General features: G+C 43.4%; 1 protein-coding gene across 5 annotated transcripts in view; it reads left to right on the top strand.

The window, feature by feature from the left end:
* The window catches only part of USP48 (ubiquitin specific peptidase 48), a 104,376-nt gene that overhangs the window by 12,960 nt on the left and 70,078 nt on the right, over nucleotides 1–21,338 (top strand). For all 5 annotated transcript variants that reach the window (XM_025400369.1, XM_025400376.1, XM_025400361.1 and 2 more), the window contains exons 2-5: nucleotides 15,566–15,686; nucleotides 16,647–16,803; nucleotides 20,205–20,332; nucleotides 20,672–20,796. In XM_025400369.1, coding sequence (XP_025256154.1) covers nucleotides 15,566–15,686; nucleotides 16,647–16,803; nucleotides 20,205–20,332; nucleotides 20,672–20,796 — 531 coding nt within the window. The remainder of the gene's footprint in view (nucleotides 1–15,565; nucleotides 15,687–16,646; nucleotides 16,804–20,204; nucleotides 20,333–20,671; nucleotides 20,797–21,338) is intronic.

Raw genomic sequence — 21,338 nt, 5'->3', positions numbered from 1 at the left:
ATTGTTTAGTAGAGATGGGGTTTCACTATCTTGGCCAGGCTGGTCTTCGACTCCGGGCCTCAAGTGATCTGCCTCAGTGTCTCATAGTGCTGGGATTACAGGCGTGAGGCACTGTACCCAGCTTGAAAATTTATTTTTTTACAAACAAAAAGCACACAAATCGTAAGAATAACACTTGATTGGCTGGGTGCAGTGGCTTATCCCTGTAATCTCAAGGCTTAGGGAGGCCGAAGCATGCGAATCACCTGAGGTCAGGAGTTTGAGACCAGTCTGGCCAATATGGTGAAACCCCATCTCTACTAAAAATACAAAAAATTAGCAGGGCATGGTGGTGCGCGCCTGTAGTCCCAGCTACTCAGAAGGCTGAGGCAGGAGAATTGCTTGAACCTGGGAGGCAGAGGTTGCAGTGAGCCGAGATCATGCCACTGCACTCCAGCCTGGGCGACAGAGTGAGCTCTGTCTCAGAAAAAAAAATAAAAAGAGTAACATTTGATTGACTAATTATCACAAAAGAAATTTATCTGTCATGTATCTACCACCAAGATCGAAACATTACTAGCACTTCAAGACACCCTTATCTTCCATTTTTCTCCTACCAGTTACTACTACCTCTCTTCCTTGAAGGGAACCACTTACCCTTACTTTGAATTCAGCAGATTATTTTGCCTATGTTGAACTTTATGTATATAAATACATTGTCATTCCTTCTGCTTCTGTTTTCTTTCACTCAACTTTATAAGATTAATTTATGTGTAAGCAGTAGTGTGTTCACTTTTAGTGCTGTACAATTTTTTTTTTTTTGGTGGGGGATGAGATCTCAATATGTTGCCCAGGCTGGTCTGGAACTCCTGGGCTCAAGCAATCTGCCCACTTCGGCCTCCGAAAGTGAAGGGATTATAAGCATGAACCAATGGGACCAGCAGTGCTGTATGTTGTTTCAGTGTGTTAGTATATACTATATATTATATTCCTTTCTACTAGTGATGGTCATTTTGACTTTTTTGTGTATTTGGTCATTATGAATAAAGCTGCAGTGAACATTCTGCATATATATTTTAGTGTCTTTTTTGTTTTTTGTTTTTGATAACAGGATTTCACTTCATCACCCAGGCTGGAGTACATGGTGTGATCACAGCTCACTGCAGCCTCGACCTCTGGGGTCTGTCTAGGTGGTCCTCCCACTTCAGCTTCCCCAGTAGCTGAGACTACAGACACTCACCACCATGCTTGGCTAATTCAAAAATTTTTTGTAGGCCTGACACAGTGGCTTATGCCTTTAATCCCAGCATTTTGAGAGGCTGAGGTAGGTGGATCACTTGAGGCCAGGAGTTTGAGACCAGCCTGGGGAACATGGCGAAAACCTGTCTCTACAAATATACAAAAATTAGCCAGATATGGTGGTGCATGCCTGTAATCCCAGCTACTTGGGAAGCTGAGGTGGGAGAATTGCTTGAACCTAGGAGGTAGAGGTTGCAGTGAGCTGAGATCTTGGCACTGCACTCTAGCCTGGGTGACAGTGAGACCCTGTCTCAAAAAAAAAATCTTTTCTGCTCCCCTCCCTCCTCCCACCTTCCACCCCCAAGTAAGACCCCAGTGTCTGTTGTTCTGTTCTTTGTGTTCAAAGTTCTCATCATGTAGCTCCCATGAAATAAAGATTTAAAGATTTATCATCCTTAGGGTCCTAAATATTCTCCTGTGTTATTTTCTATAAGTTGTATTGCTTTATCTTTCTTTCTTTCTTTCTTTCTTTTTTTTTGAGACTGAGTCTCCCTCTGTCACCCAGGCTGGAGTGCAGTGCCACAATCTCAGCTCACTGCAGGCTCTGCCTCCTGGGTTCACGCCATTCTCCTGGCTCAGCCTCCAGAGTAGCTGGGACTATAGGTGCCCACCACAACGCCTGGCTAATTTTTTTGTGTGTTTTTAGTAGAGACGGGGTTTCACCATGTTAGCCAGGATGGTCTTGATCTCCTGACCTCATGATCCGCCTGCCTTGGCCTCCCAAAGTGCTGGGATTACAGATGTCAGCCACCGTGCCTGGCCTGCTTTATCTTTCATGTTTAGACCTGGAGTTGACTCCTCATCAGTTGGGAAATAAGATCATGGAATAATTTGAGGTTACTTGATCTCTATGACTTCAGCAAAGTAGCAGAGGATTGAATGACTGAGAATCTGATGTTAGCAGAAGCAACAACTCTAAGCAAAAGGAAGACATACATGGGGAAAACAAATACAATTACTTAAAATTAAATACATGACAAGACTGTGTGTGTGTTTTAAAAAATGATATTGGGCCACGTGCGGTGGCTTATGCTAGTAATCCCAGCAGTTTGGGAGGCAAAGACGGGAGGATAACTTGAGGCCAGGAAGACCAGGCTGCACTGAGTTACGATTTTACTGCTGCACTACAGCCTGGCCAATAGAGCAAAACCCTGCCTCAAAACACAAACCAAAACCAAAACAATACTGTTTTATTACTACTAGCAGCAGTGGCCTGCATGGGTAGTGGGTATGCTGGGTTTAGGGTGTGTGGGAGCCATGAGGAGGAGATGGTGACTGAGAGCCTTGAAGGAAAGAGGGGGTGGGGCTTGACAGGGGCGGGGCTTGAAGGCAAGACCCAAGGGTTCCTTAGATTTGCTTCTAGGAATAGGTAGCCATGATAAAGCAGTCATGGCTTATGGTGAACTAGGGCCATGCTGCCCATAAGATTAAGAAATTTTTCAGTCTGAGGTGAGGGAAACAAAAAAGATTAAGCCATTTTTGAAAATCTTAACTGCCTGTCACAGTTGAGGTGTAGTTTCTTCATCATGTGGTCAAGGACACCAGGGTCCTTGTGGTTCTGCGTGAGGGCAGCCAGTTCTGTATTCACAAAACTGAGGGGCTCCCCTTTTGGAGAGTTTGTGGTTGTGGCATCCTTTCCAGCATCCTCCTGGAAAACAGCGATCAGGAACTTGATGCGATGCTCAGTCTCTGTAGGGCTGGAAATTTTTTCCATGTTGGAGTTGAGTGAGGTACCTGCTGAGACTTTTTTGTATTTTGCAAACTTCTTATACCTCATTCATTTCCCTTGGCTTCCTGAGGTAGCGATCTAATCATTAAGAAAAAATTAGCCTTGCATTTGGGACAATGTAAAAAAGAAGTACAGTAGAAGAAAAGCTTCATATTGGATCTAAACATTCTTATGTTTTCTGTGTGTTTGAAAAACTTTGTTTGTTTGTTTGTTTATGAGACAGTCTCACTCTGTTGCCCAGCCTGGAGTGCAGTGGGATGATCATAGCTCACTGCTGCCTTGAACTCCTAGGCTCCAGGAATGCTCCCTCCTTAGCCTCCCAAAGTGCTGGGATTACAGCTGTGAGCCACCGCATCCAGCCTCCCCCAGAAAGGTGGAATCATTGTGCAATACTCCATTTTACATACCCTAAAGAACCATTTAACTGTTTGTTGTTGGGCATTTGTCTACCTGCCTTTGTCTTCTTGTTGTGTTCCTTGCCCCTCCTCCACTTCCTCTTCCTTTTTGTAAGGGAGGGAGGCTCTTTTTTTAATATTGAGAACATCTTGTAAGTAAATACTATCTGCCCATCTAATTATTTTCTTAGAAAAACATTGCGAAAATAGCATGAACATAATGTGTGTCGAGAAGGCTTTTGATATACATTACCTTTGCAGGGTTTTCTCCTACCAGCTGTGTGCGGTATATGAACGTTCCTGTCTTTGTGTTCTTGCCATCGGAGTATTAAATTGAACTCTTTTTGGCTGGGTGCGGTGGCTCACACCTGTAATCCCAGCACTTTGGGAGGCCGAGGCAGGCGGATCACAAGGTCAGGAGATCGAGACCAGCTTGACCAATATGGTGAAACTCCATATGTACTAAAAATACAAAAATTAGAGACCAGCTTGACCAATATGGTGAAACTCCATCTGTACCAAAAATACAAAAATTAGCTGGGCGTGGTGGCGCATGCCTGTAATCCCAGCTACTCAGGAGGCTGAGGGAGGAGAATCGCTTGAACCCGGGAGGCGGAGGTTGCAGTGAGCCGAGATTACACCACTGCACTCCAGCCTGGTCAACAGAGGGGGATTCCTTCTCAAAAAAAAAAAGAAAAAGAAAAAGAAAATTTATAAGTAAATAATGGTATCTTGATTTCCAGTAAAATTGAAAGATACTGTGTGTGTGTGTGTTTTTTTTTTTTTTTCCCCAAGTGCTTGGCCAGTGTTTCCCAAATCGTATAAAGCTTGAGAAACATTTCAAATCATCCTTGGAGAACCAAGAAGTCCCACTGTAAGAAAAAAAAAAAATCGTTACAGTTTGAATAGCTAAATAATCCTCTTTAGACTGGGCAACTCCTTTTGACTTGCCAGTTAGTTCTCTCCTGCCCTGAACATTTTCCCTTTAATACCAATTTGGGAGGTAGCCTTTTAGAAAGATTATAGACTGGGCATGGTGGTACACACCTGCAGTCTCAGCTATTCGGGAGGCTGAGGTGGGAGAATTGCTGGAGCCCAAGAGTTTGAGTCCAGCCTGTGCAACACAGCAAGACCCTGTCTCTTAAAAAGAAAGTAGATTTCTAGTGTTTCCAAGTAGGCTCACCTTAAAAATCATTTTTGCTTTGCTGGTTCTCCTTTTTCTGTAGTGTTTGAATCCCAGTTTAGTGGGCCCTAACTTTGGAGGCTTGGAAAAAATGAAGTTATTTCATGTTTGCTAGGTTGATTGGATTCTTAAGCTTTAAAATACATTTAAGCCAGGTGCAGTGGGTCACGCCTGTAATCTCAGCATTTTGGGAGGCTGAGGTGGGCGGATCACTTCAGGTCAAGAGTTTGAGACCAGCCTGGCCAACCTGGTGAAACCCTATCTCCACTAAAAATACAAAAATTAGCCAAGCGTGCTGGTGCACGCTTGTAATCGCAGCTACTCGGGAAGCTGAAGCAGGAGAACTGCTTGAACTTGAGAGGTGGAGGTTGCGGTGAGCTGAGATCATGCCACTGCACCCCAGCCTGGTCAAGAGAGTGAGACTCTATCTCAAAAAAAAAAAAAAAATATATATATATATATATATATTTAGGTTTTTTTTGAGTACTGACTATACTATTTAAAGGATTGCTAACAATTTAAGAAGCTTTCCATCTTTGATGTTTTATGTAACTTTGGTGTTGAGTTTTATTTTGCTTTGTCAGTTGTTTCCCAAACCTTTTATGCCCGACTTCTCTATACATATATGGCAGAGGAGTTCTAGGAAAATAGTACGTAAGTGCTAAGTGTCCTCTTTGTGGTTGCTTTGTTTTTATTGTTTATTTGTTTTTTTGAGAGAGCCTCGTTCTGTCATCCAAGCTAGAGCTGGCTGGCATGAGCAGCTCACTGTAGCCTCGACCTCCTGGGCTCAAACAGGTCCTCCTGTCTTAGCCTCCCCAATAGCTGGAACCACCCACATGTGCCACTCCACCTGGCTCATTAAAAAATTTTTTTTCTTTGTAGAGATAGGGTCTCACCATGTTGCCCAGGATGGCCTTGAACTCCTGGGCTCAAGCAATCCTTCTGCCTTGGCCTCCAAAAGTGCTGGGATTACAGGCATGAGCCACCATGCGTGACCTGTTTTTAGATTTGCTTATTTCTCGCATGTCTAATTTATGAGACCTTGATACAGTAATGCCATGAGGCATTACATGAAAATCACTGTAAAGTTTTTAGTAACTAGAACCTAGAATTTATATTATCTTGGTTCTCCTTTATTTTTGCTTTCAGGAAAATCTGTACTTCAGTGTTTTAAGCACTTTGGGAGGCCAAGGTGGACAGATCACGAGGTCAGGAGATCGAGACCAGCCTGGCCAACATAGTGAAACCCCATCTCTACTAAAAATACAAAAATTAGCCGGGCACGGTGGGGTGTGCCTGTCGTCTCAGCTACTTGGGAGGCTGAGGCAGGAGAATCGCTTGAAAACGGGAGGCAGAGGTTGCAGTGAGCTGAGATTGAGCCACTGCACCACTGCACTCTAGCCTGGGCAACAGGACGAGACTCCATCTCAAAAAAAAAAAGGTCCCAGGCACAGTGGCTCACGCCTATAATCCCAGGACTTTGGGAGGCTGAGGTGGGTGGATCACTTGAGTCAAGGAATTCTAGCCCAGCTTGCGCAATGAGGGTAAACCCCATCGCTACAAATAATACAAAAAAAATTAAAAAAATTAGCCAGGTGCAGTGGTATGCCTGTGGTCCCAGCTGTTTGGAAGGCTGAGGTGGGAAGATCACCTGAGCCTGGGAGTAGAGTATTATACACCCTGAGTGCCCAGGAGGCCATGGATTTTCTTTTGTTTTGTTTTTTGTATTTTCTTTTTTTTTTTTTTTTTGAGACGGAGTCTCGCTCTGTAGCCCAGGCTGGAGTGCAGTGGCCGGATCTCAGCTCACTGCAAGCTCCGCCTCCCGGGTTCACGCCATTCTCCGGCCTCAGCCTCCCGAGTAGCTGGGACTACAGGCGCCCGCCACCTCGCCCGGCTATTTTTTGTATTTCTTAGTAGAGACGGGGTTTCACCGTGTTAGCCAGGATGGTCTCGATCTCCTGACCTCGTGATCCGCCCATCTCGGCCTCCCAAAGTGCTGGGATTACAGGCTTGAGCCACCGCGCCCGGCCTGTATTTTCTTGAGACAGAGTCTTGCTCTGTCACCCAGGCTGGAGTGCAGTGGCACGATCTTGACTCACTGCAACCTCCACCTCCCGGGTTCAAGCGATTCTCCTGCCTCAGCCTCTCAAGTAGCTGGGATTATAGATTTCTGCCACCACACCGGCTAATTTTTGTATTTGTAGTAGAGACAAGGTTTTGCCATGTTGGCCAGGCTGGTCTTGAAGTCCTGACCTCAAGTGATCCACCCATCTCAGCTTCCCAAAGTGCCAGGATTACAGGCATGAGTCTCAAGAGGCTGGGGCAGGAGAATCTCTTGAACCAGTTAGGTAGAGGTCGCAGTGCACTCCAGCCTGGGCAATGGAATGAGACTCCATCTCATAAATAAATAAATAAAAACTAAGAAACTAAGAGGTGATGAGGAAGAAGAAGCAGAACATCTGTAAACGACCACTTGGAGTAAAATCCCTACCCCCTTTCCCATTCAAAGGATGAATCTTTGAACTGCATAGCCACTGTGAAATCTTTGATTATATATTTTCCACTCATCGTGCATACTCTTAAATGACAGATCCTTGGAGATCTACCAAAACAGAACTGAAAGTGTATCTCCTACCTATAGTCAATATATTATAGAAGAAACTTAGTCTTTCATACCCTTTGATACCTAGCCTACTACTTTTCTACTCTCCGAACACAAATTTTGATTTGTGGAAAATTTTTTTTTTTTTTGCTGTGTCACCCAGGCTAGGGTGCAGTGCCATAATCTCGGCTCACTGCAACCTCTGCCTCCCAGGTTCAAGTGATTCTCGTGACAGCTTCTGGAGTAGCTGGGATTACAGGCATTCGCCACCACACCCAGCTAATTTTTATATTTTTAGTAGAAGTTTAGTAGGGTTTTACCATGTTGGCCAGGCTGGTCTTGAGCTCCTGGCCTCAAGTGACCTTCCCCCCTCAGCCTTTCAAAGTGCTGAGACTATGGGTGTGAGCCACTGCATCCAGCCTGGAAAATCGTTTTGTTACAATTTTGGGCATCATTCCAGATTTCTCCTTTTCTTTCTTGCCTGTCGCATCTTATTAGTCCCCAGGTTCTATTGATTTATTCCCATCAATATGCTTGAACTTCCTCCGTTCCTATTCCCACTGAATTGGCTTTTTTTTTGGAGATGGAGTCTCACTTTGTCACCCAGGCTGGAGTGCAGTGGGATCTCGGCTAACTGCAACCTTGGCTTCCTGGTTTCAAACGATTCTCCTGTCTCAGGTGATCCGCCCACCTCAGCCTTCCAAGGGCTAGGATTACAGGCATGAGCCGCCGCACCCGGCCTGAATTGGCTTTTTAAGACCTCATCTTCCACGAGAAAAATTGTTAGTTATGTCTCACACCTTGTTTAGCTTTGGAGTTATGTCTCATGCCTTGTTCAGCTTCGGGCTGTCATTATTATTATTATTATTATTTTTTGAGACAGAGTCTTGCTGTGTCACTCAGACTTGAATGCAGTGGTGTGATCTCGGCTCACTGCAACCTCCGCCTCCTGGGTTCAAGCGAGTCTTCTGCCTCAGTCTCTGAAGTAGGTGGTACTATAGTCGCACGCCACCATGCCTGGCTAATGTTTGAATTTTTAGTAGAGACAGGATTTCACCATATTGGCCAGGCTGGTCTCGAACTCCTGACCTCAAGCGATCCGCCTGCCTCAGCTTCCCAAAATGCTGGGATTACAGACGTGAGTCACCGCGCCGGGCCCGGTCTGTCCTTTTTAGTGCTGCCAAAGTGTGTCTCCGGCCTAAAATCACAGCAGATGTCTGCCTAGCACATCATAACCAAACCTTTTGGAGCCTATCCTCTGCCTAACACTTTCCTGTTCTCATCTAGTGCAGTCTTGGAACAAAGTACCCATTAGGGTTATCTGAATTCCTTATTGTGCTGTGGCATTGCCAATGTGCTGTTATTACTCAAGTTTTGTGGACATGTGCCCAGAAGTAGAATTATTGAAACAAAAACGTTGGTGTCATTTAACATTTTTGGGATATTTTCTTTAGTTATTTTCCCTGCAGGGTTATATGATATTTTGATTTATAAGAAATATATGCTTAGTCTTTGTACTACTTCTGGCACAGCTCCTAAAACCTTTGGAATCTCCAAAGTGATTAAGTGTCTTTTTGTATGCTAATGAAATGACTGATGGCTGGGAGCTCTTAGTAGCCTCCAGACAGAGGCTGGTTGCCAGGAGAACCAACCACTTGATGAGAGGGTTAGAACTTTTATTCTGACCTCTGGGAGGGGAGAGGAGCTAAAGGTTGTTGATCTCCAGTGGCCAGTGATTCAATCAGTCATGCCTGTGTAATCAAGTCTTGTCTTTTTTTTTTATTTTTTATTTTGAGACAGAGTGTCACTCTGTTGCCCAGGCTGGTGTGCAGTGGCATGATCTCGGCTCACTGCCACCTCCGCCTCCCGGGTTCAAGCAATTCTCTGCCTCAGTCTCCAAAGTAGCTGAGATTACAAGCGCCTGCCACCATGCCCGGCTAAGTTTTGTATTTTTAGTAGAGTCAGGGTTTCACCATCTTGGCCAGGTTTGTCTTGAACTCCTGACCTCATGATCCACCAGCCTCGGCCTCCCAAAGTGCTGGGATTACAAGCATGAGCCACTGGGCCTGGGCTTTTTAAAATTTTTTTTTGGAGATAAGGTCTCTCTCTGATGCCCAGGCTGGAGTGCAGTGGTGTGATTTCAGCTCACTGCAACCTCTGCCTCCGGAGTTCAAACAATTCTCTTATCTCAACTTCTTGAGCAGCTGGGACTACAGGCATGTGCCACCACGCCCGGCTAATTTTTTGTATTTTTAGTAAAGACGGTTTTTTGCCATGTTGGCCTGGCTGGTGACAAATTCCTGGCCTTAAGTGATCTGCCTGCCTCAGCCTCTCAAAATGCTAGGACTACAGGTGTGAACCACTGCTACCTGACACTGTCTTATATTTTGTGAAACACTCAGCCTCCTTGATCTGTCTTTATAGTTGATAGACACAAGTACACGAAACTATTTTTCTACTGTAAGGAAATTGGCATACATACACATGATGGTAAATGATCCTTGACACCTGGGGCCTACTCCTAATGAGGGATAAAATGGAGTTAGGGGCATTGGAGAATGACGAATGGGAGAGGCTACAGCCCTCTGTAGTTGGCATTCTGCTGTGCTGCTAAGGCTGGCTTTAGAAATAACAGCTTATAATTAGAACTGTGATTTGTGTCTGTCCTTTTCTTTTCTTTTCTGATAGAGTTTCTCTCTAGTTGACCAGGCTGGAGTGCAGTGGCGTGATCTTGGCTCACTGCAACCTCCACCTCCCGGGTTCAAGCGATTCTCCTGCATCAGCCTCCTGAGTAGCTGGGATTACAGGCATGTGCCGCCATGCCCGGCTAATTTTTTGTATATTTAATAGAGACGGGGTTTCTCCATGTTGGCCAGGCTGGGCTCAAACTCCTGACCTCAGTGATCCGCCCGCTTTGGCTTCCCAAAGTGTTGGGATTATAGGCGTGAGCCACTGCGCCCGGCTGTTATTGTGTGTGTTAAGTAGATTATTTACCTCTCCAACTAAGAGAACAAACACAACACCGCCCCCCCTCCCCCCGCCCCGCCTCATATTGGGCTGTTTATGAAAGGCTTAGCAACAATTTAGACATTTAGAAAGTCCAAGCCTTTTTAATGCAAAGCACCGCCTTTGGCTTTTTGGTTCCCACCTGAAGTGTGGCCATAGAGGCTCGGAAGCCATAGGTTTGGCCGGGGGTGGTAGGCTATCACAGGTCACCTGCACTTGGCATTCTGCTGTGATGGTGTTCTAGCCAACTGAAGACTTACTCAGTAATACCTAGCAAGCAATTAAGAAAATTTAAAAAGAACAACGCCAGTGTTCTGGGGCCTAATAATACAGATTGCTCCCAGCTTCTCATAGTAGCTTTTGAAAGTCTTATTGTGGTAATATTTAGGCCATAGGTTGTGTTTGCCTTTTGATGCCAGCTTTAGAACCAATTAAGTATGCGTGATTTTTGGGTGGGGAGTGGTAGAGGTGAGGACAGGGAGAGCCTACCTTTTGTTCATTGTCTGAATTATTTTGCTATCAGGAACTGAAAACTAAAATCTGACCAGATCCACTGGAACTATTTTCTGAGAATCATGTATGTGTTTGAGCCATGGGAGTGTCTGCCTCCCCAGCCAAGTCATGTGAAACATGTTTACCACCCACTTGTCCAAGAGGAGGGAGTGAACAAACAAGACTTGATGTTACACCTTTGAAAAGCAGAGTTGAAAGAATTGATAAAATAAGTGCCTACTTTGTTTTAGAGGTGTGTTTTCACCATGGTTACTGACACTGTTTTTTCCTATCTCCCAAAGACCCTTGAGAGAGTCCATTGCCACTAGCTGTAGTTTTCTTTCAAAAGAACCTTCCTAATATATCCTTGTCACTGTTCCCAGGAAAGATTTAATGTTACTTTTCTCAGTCCCAGAATCAGCGTTCTTTTCTTTTCTTTTTTCTTTTCTTTTCTTTCTTTTTTTTTGAGACAGAGTCTCGCTCTGTTGCCCAGCCTGACTGGAATGCAGTGGTGCGATCACAGCTCACTGCAAAGCCCCGTCTCCCTGGTTCAAGCGATTCTCTCACCTCAGCCTCCCGAGTAGCTGGGATTACATGCACACACCACCACGCTTGGCAAATTTTTGTATTTTTAGTAGAGACGGGGTTTTGCATGTTGGCCAGGCTGGTCTTAAACTCCTGACCTCGAGTGATCTGCCCACCTTGGCCCCCCAAAGTGCTGGGATTACAGGCAGGAGCCACCGTGCCTGGTCAGTTTTGTTTCTTTAACTCTTTTATAGTAGACCTTTCCCATTAGAGGTAAGTTATAAGCACTAAAAACCCTAGCTGCTTCTCCCCACAGTGGATGGGTTCTACTTTTATTTCATTAATAAGCTTTTTTCCCTCCTGGCTTTGACATAAGCTGACAAAACTGTCCTTAAATTGGTCGAACTTCAGTTTTCATTTTTATTATTTCAAAAGTTTTAAAATAGAGACAGGGTCTCACTTTGTTGCCCAGGCTGTAGTGCAGTGGCTGTTCACAGGTGCAATCATAGTTCATTGTAGCCTCCAACTCCTGGGCTTAGGCCATCTTCTGCCTGAGCCTCCTGAATAGCTGGCATTTTAAGCATGTGCCACAACACCCAGCTTCATTTTTATATTTTAGAAGATAGTATGTTTAAACAACATTAAAACAATTATTTACTTATTTTTGGAATATGTAGTACATTTTATTGTTCAAAGCCTGAAAGATATAAAAGGGATGGGGTCCGCCTGGGCAACATGGCGAGACCCTGTCTCTACAAAAAAAAATTAAAAAATTATCCAGGAATGGTGGCATGCACCTGTGGTCCCAGCTACTCCAGAGGCTGAGGCTGGAGGATCATTTAAGTCCAGGATGTAGAGGCTGCAATGAGCCATGAATGTGCCACTTCAGTGTGGGAGTCTCAAAAAAAAAAAAAAAGGAAGTTCAGAGTGTTGTTTACTTCTGACTTACATCTGGCAAGTACAGAGATAATCTTTGCCGATAAAGTTGTTTCTACTTTATAGCATACTTTTCTATCTAAACAAACAGGTGTGTTTACCCCATTTGTAAATTTTTAAAAATGGCAACATTTTGTACCTTCCTTTTTTTTTTTAAGACAAAGTTTCACGCTTGTTGCCCAGGCTGGCGTGCGGTGGCATGATCTCACCACAACGTCCACCTCCCAGGCTCAAGCAATTCTCCTGCCTCAGCCTCTCGACTAGCTGGGATTAACAGGCATGCGCCGCCATGCCCGGCTGATTTTGTATTTTTAGTAGAGACAGGGTTTCTCCATGTTGGTCAGGCTGGTCTTGAAATCCTGACCTCAGTTTATCCGCCTGCCTCAGCCTCCCAAAGTGCTGGGATGCACCATGCCTGGCCCACCTTCCTTTTTTCAACTAATGATACCGTTATATATCACAACATTAAAAACTTTCCCTACCTTTTTATTTATTAATTATTATTTTTATTTTTTTTGAGATGGAGTTTCGCTCTTGTTTCCCAGGCTGGAGTGCAGTGGCATGATCTCAGCTCACTGCAGCCTCTGCCTTCTAGTTTCAAGTGATTTCTCCTGCCTCAGCCTCCTGGGTAGCTGGGATTACAGGCGCCCTCCACCACACCTGGCTAATTTTTGTATTTTTAGTAGAGATGAGGTTTTACCATGGTGGCCAGGCTGGTCTCGAACTCCTGACCTTGTGATCCACCCGCCTGGGCCTTCCAGAATGCTAGGATTACAGGCATGAGCCACTGTGCCCGGCTTACCTTTTTATTTTATGACAGCAGTAGTTTTTAATTGTTTGGTTATATTGTAATTTATTTTATTACTTCCGTATGAATTTCCAGTCTTTTACTGTTACCGGTAATCCTTTAGTGGGCATCCTACAGAGATGCGCAGAACTTTGTCCTGTAATGTTCCATTATAGCAAAAGAAAAGCTAAGCGTATGTTACATTCAGTTGTGTCTCTTCGGTTTCCTTTAATCTGGAACGGTTAGTGGATCTTTCTTTGTATTTCATGACAGTGACTTATTTTGTAGAAAGTCCCTTGAGTTGGTTTGGTCTAATGTTTCCTCATGATTCAATTAAGGCCATGCATTTTTGGCCAGAACATCACAGAAGGGATTCTGTGCTGTGCATTATACCAGAAGGTGTGTGGTGTCAATTAGATTCATTACTGGGTGTGTTAAATTTAAGTATTTGGTTAAGGTAGTGTCTGCCAGGTTTCTCCACTGAACGTTTCTATCTTTCCCTTTGTAATTAACTTGTGCTGAGATACTTTGAGACATTGTAAATGTTGTTATTTCTCCAACTTGCCTACTTTAGCATCCGTGATGATTCTTTCCTGATTCTTTTTCTTTTCTGAATCTGATGTATGTCAAATGGAGATTTTTAATTCTGTCGTTCCTTCCACTTTGGTAGTTGGTTTTTTCCTAAAAGGAAGAGATTTTTCTTCCATCCATCTCACCATGAAGTGATGGATTCTTACTTTATACTATTGCTTATTTTGTTGCTAAATTTTGTTGCCAAATTTGACCAGTGGGACCTCCCCTTCCAGCCAGCTCTTGTGTTCTTTTAACATGTCTCCATCACTCTTTCAGTACATCCTTTTAGGACAGGGTAAGATGTTGTAGGTTCATTTTCTAATTTCACTGACTGCCCTGGCCTTGGAATCAGCCATTTATTTCTCCAAGGAGCACTGGATTCTTTTACTGGATAATATTTAGAAGTCAGGATCTGTGTTTCAGAATTATTAACCCATGTCTCTATGGAAAAGAAGCCTACTAATTAGAGTTGGATATTTGTTCCTTTTGTCTTTAGCCAGAGGGTACTACTAAATGAGCTTGATGACTGTTCAAGTTACTTTGGTCAGTCACACCCTTCCCTACCCCTCCCCCACTCCTGCCTTCCCTTCAGTCTGGATCTTTTAGTTAGTTGAAATATGGTCTCTGTTTTGAATTTAGTTAGGGTTCCTGACATCCTTATTAATTTTTTTTTTTTTTTTTTTGAGACAGTCTCGCTCTGTTGCCCATGCTGGAGTACAGTGGCACAATCTCGGCTCACTGCAACCTCCACCTCCTGGGTTCAAGCAATTCTCCTGCATCAACCTCCAGTCTTCAGCCTGTAGCTGGAATTACAGACGTGTACCACCATGCCTGGCTAATTTTTGTATTTCTAGTAGAGACAGGGTTTCACCATGTTGGCCAGGCTGGTCTCAAACTCCTGACCTCAAGTGATCCTCTTGCCTTGGCCTCCCAAAGGACTGGGATTACAGGCGTGGGCCACCATGCCTAGCCAGTTGATTTATTTTCGTTTGTGTGCGTGCGTGAAGTAGTATGAGAAACACTCACATGGTCCCAAATTGTGCATTATACGAAAAGGTACATTTCCTTTTTATTCGTTCATTCATTCATTTTTTCCGAGACAGAGTCTTGTTCTGTCGCTCAGGCCAGGGTGTAGTGGTGCAGTCTTGGCTTCCTGCAACCTCCGTGTCCTGGGTTCAAGCGATTCTCCTGCCTCAACCTCCCAAGTAGCTGGATTACAGGCCCGCACCGCCACACCTGGCTAATTTCTGTATTTTTAGTAGAGACAGGGTTTCAGGCTGGTCTCGAACTCCTGACCTTGTTATCCACCTGCTTTGGCCTCCCAAAGTGCTGGGATTACAGGTGTGAGCCACCGTGCCTCCGGCCAAAAAGGTACATTTTTTTTTTAACCTTATTCCCACTCATGCTCTGTAGGTAACCAGTTTCATTAGTCTCTGGTTTTTCCTTTCTGTGTTTCTTTTTGTTCAAAATAAGCCAATATATGTGCACATGTATTTTCTTATATATTTCTTACATATAACAGTATACTACAGATACTCCTTTGCATTTTGCTTTTTTTACTTAATAATGTGTCCTGGATTTATAAATTACTTCGTATCTGTTCATAGAGATCTTTTTCATGCTGTGTGTGTATGTTTTTTTTTGCGTGTGTGTGTGTTTTACAGTTGCATAGTACTCTGCCATATAGATGTACCATATCGTCTGTGTTTGGGCATTTCAGTGGCTTCCAATATTTTGTGATTAACAGACAGTGCTGTAATAAATAACCTTATGCATGAGATTTTACGTTGTTGGAGGTATAGCCTAAGGAAGGATAAATCCTCAGAAATGAGATTGCTAGGTCTAAAGGTAGTTGTCTATGTGGTTTTGTCAGCAATTGCATTTCTTCCAGCAGGATATGCATGCTTGCTTCTCGACAGCCTCAAAAAATGAGTGTCTTATACTTTCTCAGTTTTGCTAATTTATAGGTGAGAAGTGGTATCTCATTGTAGTTTTAATTTGTTTGTCTCTCATGAAACTATGGTCTTTTAAAAGTTAAACTTTTTTTTTTTTTCCTTAGACGAAACTGCAAAGGAAATCCGAATTGCTTGGTTGGTATTGGTGAGCATATTTGGTTAGGAGAAATAGATGAAAATAGTTTTCATAACATCGATGATCCCAACTGTGAGAGGAGAAAAAAGGTAAACCATCATTTTTTTAAGCGATTGCTATTATGCTATTTTTTTGTTTTTGTTTTTGCTTTTGTTTTGGGCCTGTGATCAGAAAGCTCTACTGATTTCAGGTAACCTGTGCAGCTTTAAGATAAGTAGTAGAACTTAAGGCTCTAAGCCACTTGAATTGGAACACTTCTTAATGATATGCTTTAGAACAGGCAGCTGCGTAATTCAGTAAGCCTTTAAATAATAGTTTTAGTTTGAATGCTGATTCTATGTTTGCTTTAACATTGCATGTTTTATTTCGAAATCTTAAAGCCTCTTTAAAGGAGATGGTAATTCAAGGGAACAAACTCACGATGATAGCATTTTGCTTTCTAGGGCTTGTATTTTATATATAATTTTGCTTTTTAAAAATATACATTAAATTTTCTAAACATAAAGCTTAGCGTTCACGAAATAGCCAAGTTTGTTGTATAGATATTTTAATAAAAGAATAATTCTTTGTAAGGTCAGGAATTCCCAACCTTATCTTTGGAAAAAGTTGCAGCCAGTTCCCTCTACCACCCCCAATCTTTAAAATCTCTAGAATATAAAGGAAGTTTTCTGCATAAGTTTTACTTGGTCATTCTACTGAATGCTGGCAGTTTAGAAATACAGCAAACATAAAACCTATGTACGCTTTTTCAAAACCGATCTTTTCTAGAATCCACTGTTCTAATTTTAGATTTAAGTGGCTGGAGAAGACGATATGCTAGAGATGAGCAGTGATGCTGTCCGAAGTCTTTTTCACTCCTGTGGTCAACCCAAAATGGGGCTTTCATGAAAATTATGCCCTACTTCCAGCCAAGAGAAACTTAAGGTGGCTATACCATGTTGGTTGTGACGGTCTTACAAATTTTTAATCTGAAAATTTAAGAATAATGCTTAGAAATGTGTTGTTTAAAGGACAGTGGATTTTATAATGATAAATTTTGTATTTTGTAGAACTCGTTTGTGGGCCTGACTAACCTCGGAGCCACTTGTTACGTCAACACATTTCTTCAGGTGTGGTTTCTCAACTTGGAGCTTCGGCAGGCACTCTACTTATGTCCAAGCACTTGTAGTGACTACGTGTTGGGAGACGGCATCCAAGAAGAAAAAGGTGGGTGAAAGGGGTGGGGGAGAGCTCTCTTCCTGAACATTTTTTTAACTTTTTTTTTTTTTTTTTTTTGAGTCTTACTCTGTTTCCCAAGCTGGAGTGCAGTGGCGCCATCTTGGCTCACTGCAGCCTCTGCCTCCTGCGCTGAAGCGATTCTCCTGCCTCAGCCTCTCGAGTAGCTGGGATTATGGGCGCCCGCCCACACGCCCGGCTAATTTTTGTATTTTTAGTAGAGACAGGGTTTTACTATGTTGGCCAGGCTAGTCTCAAACTCCTGACCTCAAGTGATCTGGCTGCCTCGGCCTTCCAAAGTGCTGGGACTACAGGTGTGAGCCACTGTGTCTGGCCTAAACTTAATTTTTTTTTTGTTAAGACAGTTTCACTCTTGTTGCCCAGGCTGGAGTGCAATGGCACAATCTCGGTTCACCGCAACCTCCACCTTTCAGGTTCAAGCAATTCTCCTGCCACAGCTTCCTGAGTAGCTGGGATTACAGGCATGCACCACTGCGCCCGGCTAATTTTGTATTTTTAGTAGAGACGGGGTTTCTCGATGTTGGTCAGGCTGGTCTGGAACTCCCAACCTCAGGTGATCCGCCCGCCTCAGCTTCCCAAAGTGTTGGGATTACAGACGTGAGCCACCGTGCCTAGCTTAAACTTATTTTTTTTATAGAGACAGTCTTCTCTGTTGCCCAGGCTGGTCTTGAACTTCTGGCCTCAATCAATCCTCCTGTCTCGGTCTCCAAAAGTGCTGACTTACAGACATGAACCATGGTGCCATGCCTTGAATAGCTTTTACCAGCCTGCAAAGCCTTTCCACCCCAAGGAGTAACATTTTATCTTTATTTTACAGATGATATATTGACTTGCTGAAAGCCACAGTTGGTAGTAAGGATATAAATATTCAGTCTGATTAGAAGACAGAAGCCACACAATAATTTGAACAGAAAAGGTTTTCTTTTGTTAGTTGTTTGTTTTTTGAGACAGGGTCTCACTTTTTCGCCCAGGCTGGTGCAAACACAGCTCACTGCAGCGTCAACCTCCCAGGCTCAAGCAGTCCTCCTGCCAGAGCCCCCCAAGTAGTTGGAACTACAGGCGTGCACCACCACCTCTTGCTAATTTTTGTATTTTTTTTTGGAGGCAGCGTTTTACCATGTTGCCCAGGCTGGTCTCAAACTCCTGGGTTCAATCGATCCACCTTCCTTGGTCTCCCAAAGTGCTGGGAAGGCATGAGCCACAGCTCCCGGCCTTAAATAGCTTTTACTGGCCTGCAGTGCTTTTGCAGCCCAAGGAGTAATATTTTATCTTTATTTTGAAGATGATGTATTGACTTGCTGAAAGCCACAGTTGGCAGTAAAGAGATAAATATTTAGAGTCCAATTAGAAGATAGAATAATTTGAAAAGGGAAAGTTGAGAATTAATAACAGGAAATTAGAGAAATGAGGAATTGGTTGATAAAAGTTAAAGAGGATTTTAAAGAATACAAGGACAGCAGATACAGGGAGCAACCTGTATCCCTGGGCTGAAAGAGAACATCCAACGGACAGTCTGCCACCCCCATGGCCCAGGCTTGAGATCCAGACCTCTTTGGATACTGCTGGGATGCACTGGGTGGCTGAAAAGGTGCTGAGATGCCTCCCTGGGCATCCCTACTGGAAACTGTCCATGAGAAGGTGCTGGGCCCTGGAACCCCCTACAGAGTCACCTGAAAAAGTATCTGGGAGGCCGTTCACAGGGTGGTCATTCGAGAGGAAGTGCCTCACTGGAGGCACTGTACTGTGAAGCTATTAAAAGAGGTGCTGGGGAAGCTGCTGACCACTGTTAGGTGCAGGAACCTGGAGCCCTGGAGGAAGCTGACCTGCAGCAGGCTGGTGAGGAGGCACAACTAAACCCTGCAGTGCCCTTCACTGATAAGCCTTACCTTCTTGATAACTGGCAAAGGACAAGTATTTGCAGAGCCCATCTCTCATCAATGAGCAAGCAAAGAAGGGTGGATTTGGAGCTGAGAAGCAATAAGTTAATAACTTAAAGAAGATAAGACTTTGGTCTTCTGGGCTCTTAAGATCCATACTTTCTGTTCCGTCCTCTGCACTAGCTCATTAAAACTTTCAACTCTGAAATTCTAGGGTTTTGTATTCTTCACTTGAGTGTAAATTGCTGTGCTTGAGATCCCAAGTCCACATTAACTGAACTTTAAAAAATCATGACTAGACACTGTAGTCATGATTGCTGTTGTTGCTTTAATACAGGTAGGCTCTTGCCTTTGGGGAGTGTATGTGGACAGTCCTGGCTGCCTCATGATGTCCACAAAACACGGTTGCTAATTCTATTTCTTTTTTTTTTTCCTCCCAGACGGAGTCTCACTCAGTTGCCCAGGCTGGAGTGCAGTGACATGATCTCAGCTAACTGCAGCCTCCATCTGCTGGGTTCAAGTGATTCTCCTGCCTCAGCCTCCCGAGTAGCTGGGATTACAGGCGTGTTCTCCCATGCCCGGCTAATTTTTGTATTTTTAGTAGAGACAGACGGGGTTTCACCATGTTGGCCAGGCCGGTCTTGAACTCCCGACCTTGTGAACCGCCCACCACGGCCTCCAAAAGTGCTGGGATTACAGGCGTGAACCACCACACCCCGCCTTGAGCCACTATGCCCGCCGTGTCTTTTAAAGTTGTTTTTTGTTGTTGTTGTTTTTTAAAGAGTCTCGCTCTGTCACCCAGGCTGGAGTGCAGTGGCATGATTTCTGCTCGCTGCAACCTCTGCCTCCTCAGTTCAAGCTATCCTTGTACCCCAGCCTCCCGAGTAGCAGGGATTACAGGTGCTCACCACCACACCTGGCTAATTTTTGTATTTTTAGTAGAGGTGGGGTTTTACCATGTTGACCAGGCTGGTCTTGAACTCCTGACCTCAGTTAATTCTCCTGCCTCGGCCTCCCAAAGTGCTGGGATTACAAGTGTGAGCCACTGTGCCCAGCTTTGTTTTTTGTTTTTGAGACAGTCTCGCTCTGTTGCTCAGGCTGGAGTGCAGTAGCACAATCTCGGCTCACTGCAGCCTCTTCCTCCTGGGCTCAATAGATGCTCGTGTCTCAGCCTCCCAAGTAGCTCGGATTACATGTGTGTACCACCACATCCAGCTAATTTTTGTGTTTTTTTTTAGTGGAGATGGGATTTCTCCATGTTGGCCAGGCTTGTTTTAAGCTTCTGGTCCCTGCTTTGGCCTCACAAAGTGCTGGGATTACAGTCATGAGCCACCGCTCTCAACCTTTTTCTTTTAAAGTTTTAAACTGATAATAAAGTATTAATCTAGTTTGGGTGAAGGGGTGTTTATGTTCTCATGTGAAGAGGAAGTACCATTTTCTGAAAAGAAAAGTAGCAACTTAAAAAAACCCAAATTTATATTTTTGTTTTAATAGATTATGAGCCTCAAACAATTTGTGAGCATCTCCAGTACTTGTTTGCCTTGTTGCAAAACAGCAATAGGCGATACATTGATCCATCGGGATTTGTTAAAGCCTTGGGCCTAGACACCGGACAACAGCAGGTAAGAACTGAATTTTTTTTTTTTTTTAGTATTCAGAGGTACCCAAGCATTCCTTAGAATGTTTATAAAGGGAGATGAAATAGAATGCTTTTTAAAATTAAATTTTTTCTATTTTGAGTGAAAGCCTTTATTTACTGTCAAATATTTTACACATTATACTTGATTCCATTTATGGAAATTCATATGTGGGCACAAACTGATTGAACATAGCTGTAGCCCCTTTTTGAAAATGTTAAGTTGAAAGTATAGGTAGATTCTGGAATGTTGAATATATTACTATTTGTAGTAGAAGTTGAAAAGCAAGATATGATTTTTCTTTTCAATAACCTAAACTTGTAGGATGCTCAAGAATTTTCAAAGCTCTTTATGTCTCTATTGGAAGATACTTTGTCTAAACAAAAGAATCCAGATGTGCGGAACATTGTTCAACAGCAGTTCTGTGGAGAATATGCCTATGTAACTGTGTAAGTCTGTTTCAACTTTTTCATGATACATTTTGTTCTAAGACAGTTGCTCATATGTTAACTATTTTTCAGTGCAGTTCCAGGTTATAGCTTTAGTGGGTTATCATGGGACTTGAAATATTTATGGTAATACATTTCCATGGGAACACATAAACAAGTGACTTGGTAATTGCAGTTGAACCCATCCAGGTGTTCAGAATGGTGTCTGGGTGAGCTCTTGCAATCTGCTCTTGCTTTATGGCTGTGTGGTATGAGTTAAAGAGGAAGATTGGAACTGGCTAGAATACTAAAAGTAAATGTAAAATGCCTGTTAAAAAATTCGCATGAGTACAATGTACAGCATTTGGGTGATGGTGACACTGAAACCTAGACTTTGCCACTGTGCGATATGTTCATGTAACCAAACTGCATTTGTACCTCTTAACATTTATTTTAAGCAAATTTCTCAATGAATGCTTAGCTTCACCAGTCACTTTCTGTTTTTCTTTTCTTTTCTTTTTTTTTTTTTTTTTTTGAGATGGAGTCTCGCTCTGTTGCCCAGG

Source organism: Theropithecus gelada, chromosome 1, assembly GCF_003255815.1.
Source record: "Theropithecus gelada isolate Dixy chromosome 1, Tgel_1.0, whole genome shotgun sequence".
NCBI classification, from domain to species: domain Eukaryota; kingdom Metazoa; phylum Chordata; class Mammalia; order Primates; family Cercopithecidae; genus Theropithecus; species Theropithecus gelada.
Note: the sequence above shows the minus strand (reverse complement) of the source record. Positions and strands in the feature narration are given on the sequence as shown.